The sequence below is a fragment of the Lolium rigidum genome, chromosome 1 (genome assembly GCF_022539505.1).
Source record: "Lolium rigidum isolate FL_2022 chromosome 1, APGP_CSIRO_Lrig_0.1, whole genome shotgun sequence".
Lineage (NCBI taxonomy): Eukaryota > Viridiplantae > Streptophyta > Magnoliopsida > Poales > Poaceae > Lolium > Lolium rigidum.
The window spans coordinates 35060314-35063182 of NC_061508.1; the positions used below are offsets into that span (position 1 = coordinate 35060314).

The 2869-nt window shown below is 55.7% G+C and overlaps 1 protein-coding gene across 1 annotated transcript; it reads left to right on the top strand.

Annotated features, from left to right (window-relative positions):
• The first annotated feature begins 2022 nt into the window (after positions 1-2022).
• On the top strand, positions 2023-2608 carry LOC124670940. Its single transcript, XM_047207400.1, has one exon. It carries the CDS (start codon positions 2246-2248, stop codon positions 2606-2608), a length of 363 nt encoding a protein of 120 aa, XP_047063356.1. The 5' UTR covers positions 2023-2245.
• The last annotated feature ends 261 nt before the right edge of the window (positions 2609-2869 follow it).

Sequence of the window (2869 nt, forward strand, 5' to 3'; positions counted from 1 at the left end):
CACCCCCTATACTTGTGGGTCATCACCAGCCGCCGCCCCAGACGCACCCGACGACCCCGGAGCCCCCAGCAGAACGAAAATCCGCCCCGGCACCTTTGGCAGCGGGGGGCCCGCCGCCACCGCGGCGTATGGCCGGCGGCAGCGGCGGCGAGCGGAGGGGCGCGGGGAGACCTGGAAGGGGCGGCGTAGTCGCCTCCGGTGTCGCCTGGGGCAGCGACACGGGAGACCCTTTTCTTCTCGCTTTCACTTATCCATACTGGATTTCTTGATGTACAGTGAGGAAAGCCACAAACTCAGCCGACACGTGATCAAGTACGGAAAGAGGTCCCTGATGATCAAATGGTTGGTCATCAACCACCGGTTCATCTCGCTCACCCTCGACGATTATTTGTGCATGATCACACAACAGTTCATCACCTCCACATCGAAGACCCTGACTAGATAAGAGCACAGTACCGAACAATGGAAAAACGTTACTGGAGCACACCAAAATCCTGTTCGACATTCTTCTGACATGCCTCCTGGCATTGAGAAAAATAAGCTCTCTTCTCCGTAGCAGGGTCGGGGATTCTCTTCACAAATGTAGTGTACAGTTGGTAGATACCATTGGCCAATGAAGGTGCCGCATAAGGACGTACCGACGGCTTGTGATTGCTGCTACAAGAGAGGCGGCACAGTCGGACTGCTCCCTTTGGATGACTGCGGAAGTCGGCACTATCTGTCGTTTCGATCGATCCACGCCGTGTGATAGCCGGACGTGGCTTCAGTGGCAGTGAGGATTCTGGGAGGACCGGATGGAGGCAAGCACGGGGAGGCGACTGCGACATCGGCGATGGCGAACAAGCGGGGTGAGAGGCGGATCGGGAGGGGGTGGAGGGTAGGGAATAGACGCATGCATCTTCGAGGAGAGTCCCATAGAAGAAATCCTATGTGGGATGGAATGCCGACGGTTGCAACCCATCCCTTCGTGTAGATACCGACGTGGGGTTGCCGACTATTTTTTTGGGCTCCAAAATAAGCCAGCTACTTTTGAGGGGTGCTGGCGCTGAAACTTCATAGGCTTAGTAAGATCCCAATTGAGCCTACCGGTGAAGATGCTCGACTTCTTAGCTCCTCTATGGCCGAGGTAGGGTTTTGGCTCATAGGTCCATATGCACCTATTATACAAAATAAATAAATAAATAAATTAAAAATGTCAAAAATCTAAAATAAAATTTCTGGTGTACATCCTGACATTCTATGTTCATACATAAGTTTTCGTGAGAAAACAACATTTTACGTGGCATGTTCAAAAAAGACAAAAAAGTGTCATCTACGTAGTCTTGTTGGAGCATCAAAATTTATATTTTTTCCACGAGACATAGAAAATATTATTTTTTCCTGAAAATTTATGTACGAACATAAAATGTCTAGATATACATGAAAAAATTATTTTAGAATTTTTTGACACTTTGAAATGTATTTTTACACAACAGGATCATATTCACCCTTGAGCCTAGTTGAATTTCCCCTCTATGGTTTGTTTTCCTGCGAACTTGGAAATAACAGTCTTGTTACGTCAGTTTTTACTCCTACACTAGCTGAAAAAAGTAGGCTTATTATGATTGGAGGCACCAACCAAGACAAAAACCGAGGAGCAGCGGCGACAAAAACACTCCTGTCGCCATGAAGCCACGACGGCGACGTGTCAGGCGGGTGAAAACGGAAGGCCGGGCCGAGCGAGAGCGACGGCCCATCCGAACCCGCACCAAATCCACCCGACCCAGGGTACGAGTGAGCAGCTCCCGTGGCCCGCTCCCCGTCGCCAGCTGTCACTGCCAGCGCATTCAAAAGGGCTCCCCGACGTGGACCTCCATTGCCATGGACGCACTCGCACAGGAGCTACCTCACCCTACCCACCGACACGTGGGGCCAGCATGCTGTCGTCCAGCGAGGAGGGAGGACGTGGCCACATGCTCCACGCCGCTCCTGCATAAATACCACCTGGATGCCAGCACTGTCTCGCTGCAGAGAGTACAGCGGCCGGCGAGCTGAAGCTAGCCAAGGAGAGGGAGAGACGTCGCCAGACTGCGATGACACCAGGCGCCGACACCGTCATCGTCGCAGCAGCAGCAGCAAGCCGGAGCGAGCAGCCCAGCAGGAGCAGCCAGAAGCGCGCAGCAGCGGAGGCGCCGTCCGTCCCTTCCTCCTACGTCGTCTGGGAGAAGGAGCGGTAATATACTCGACCAGGACCGGAAGGAAGACCATGGAGGTGGAGGCCGCAAGGTGCGAGTGCTGCGGCTTCACGGAGGAGTGCACGCCGGAGTACATCGCCTCGGTGCGGGCCGAGTACCTCGGCCGCTGGGTCTGCGGCCTCTGCGCCGAGGCGGTGGGCGACGAGGTCCGCCGCGCGGGAGACCGCACCATCACCACCGCCGAGGCGCTCGACCGGCATGGCAGGTTCGCGCGCGAGGCGCCGCGGGCGCCAGGGAAGGCCGCGGAGGAGCTCGTGGCCGCCGTGTCACGCCTGCTCCGGCGCTGCCTCGACTCGCCGCCGGCGTCTCCGGCCGCGCCGCGGGGCCAGAAGGTCGCCGCGGGGACCCGGTGCCCCGACGCGGACGATGCTTGATTGCCCGGCCGGCCGGCCGGACGGAGGCCAAGGTACAAGCTAGAAGGCCTAGCTAGTTGGTGGTTGCGTACTGCTAGTACTGCCAATGATTGGAGGCCAAGACGCCAAGAATAATGAACTTCGTTCGGAGGCACCGTGTCTTGTGCGGATTGCCTTCCTGAAGTGAAGAATAATTTGTGTTCTAACTGATGATTGCTCGAGAGAGGAGTAGTTAGGCTCCGTATGATCGAGCGTGAGGTTACTACGTAATGTATGTAGTGT

What these genes read in the sequence shown, in the direction of transcription:
- LOC124670940 (XM_047207400.1), top strand. Translation starts at nt 2,246, where the DNA reads ATGGAGGTGGAGGCCGCAAGGTGCGAGTGCTGCGGCTTCACGGAGGAG.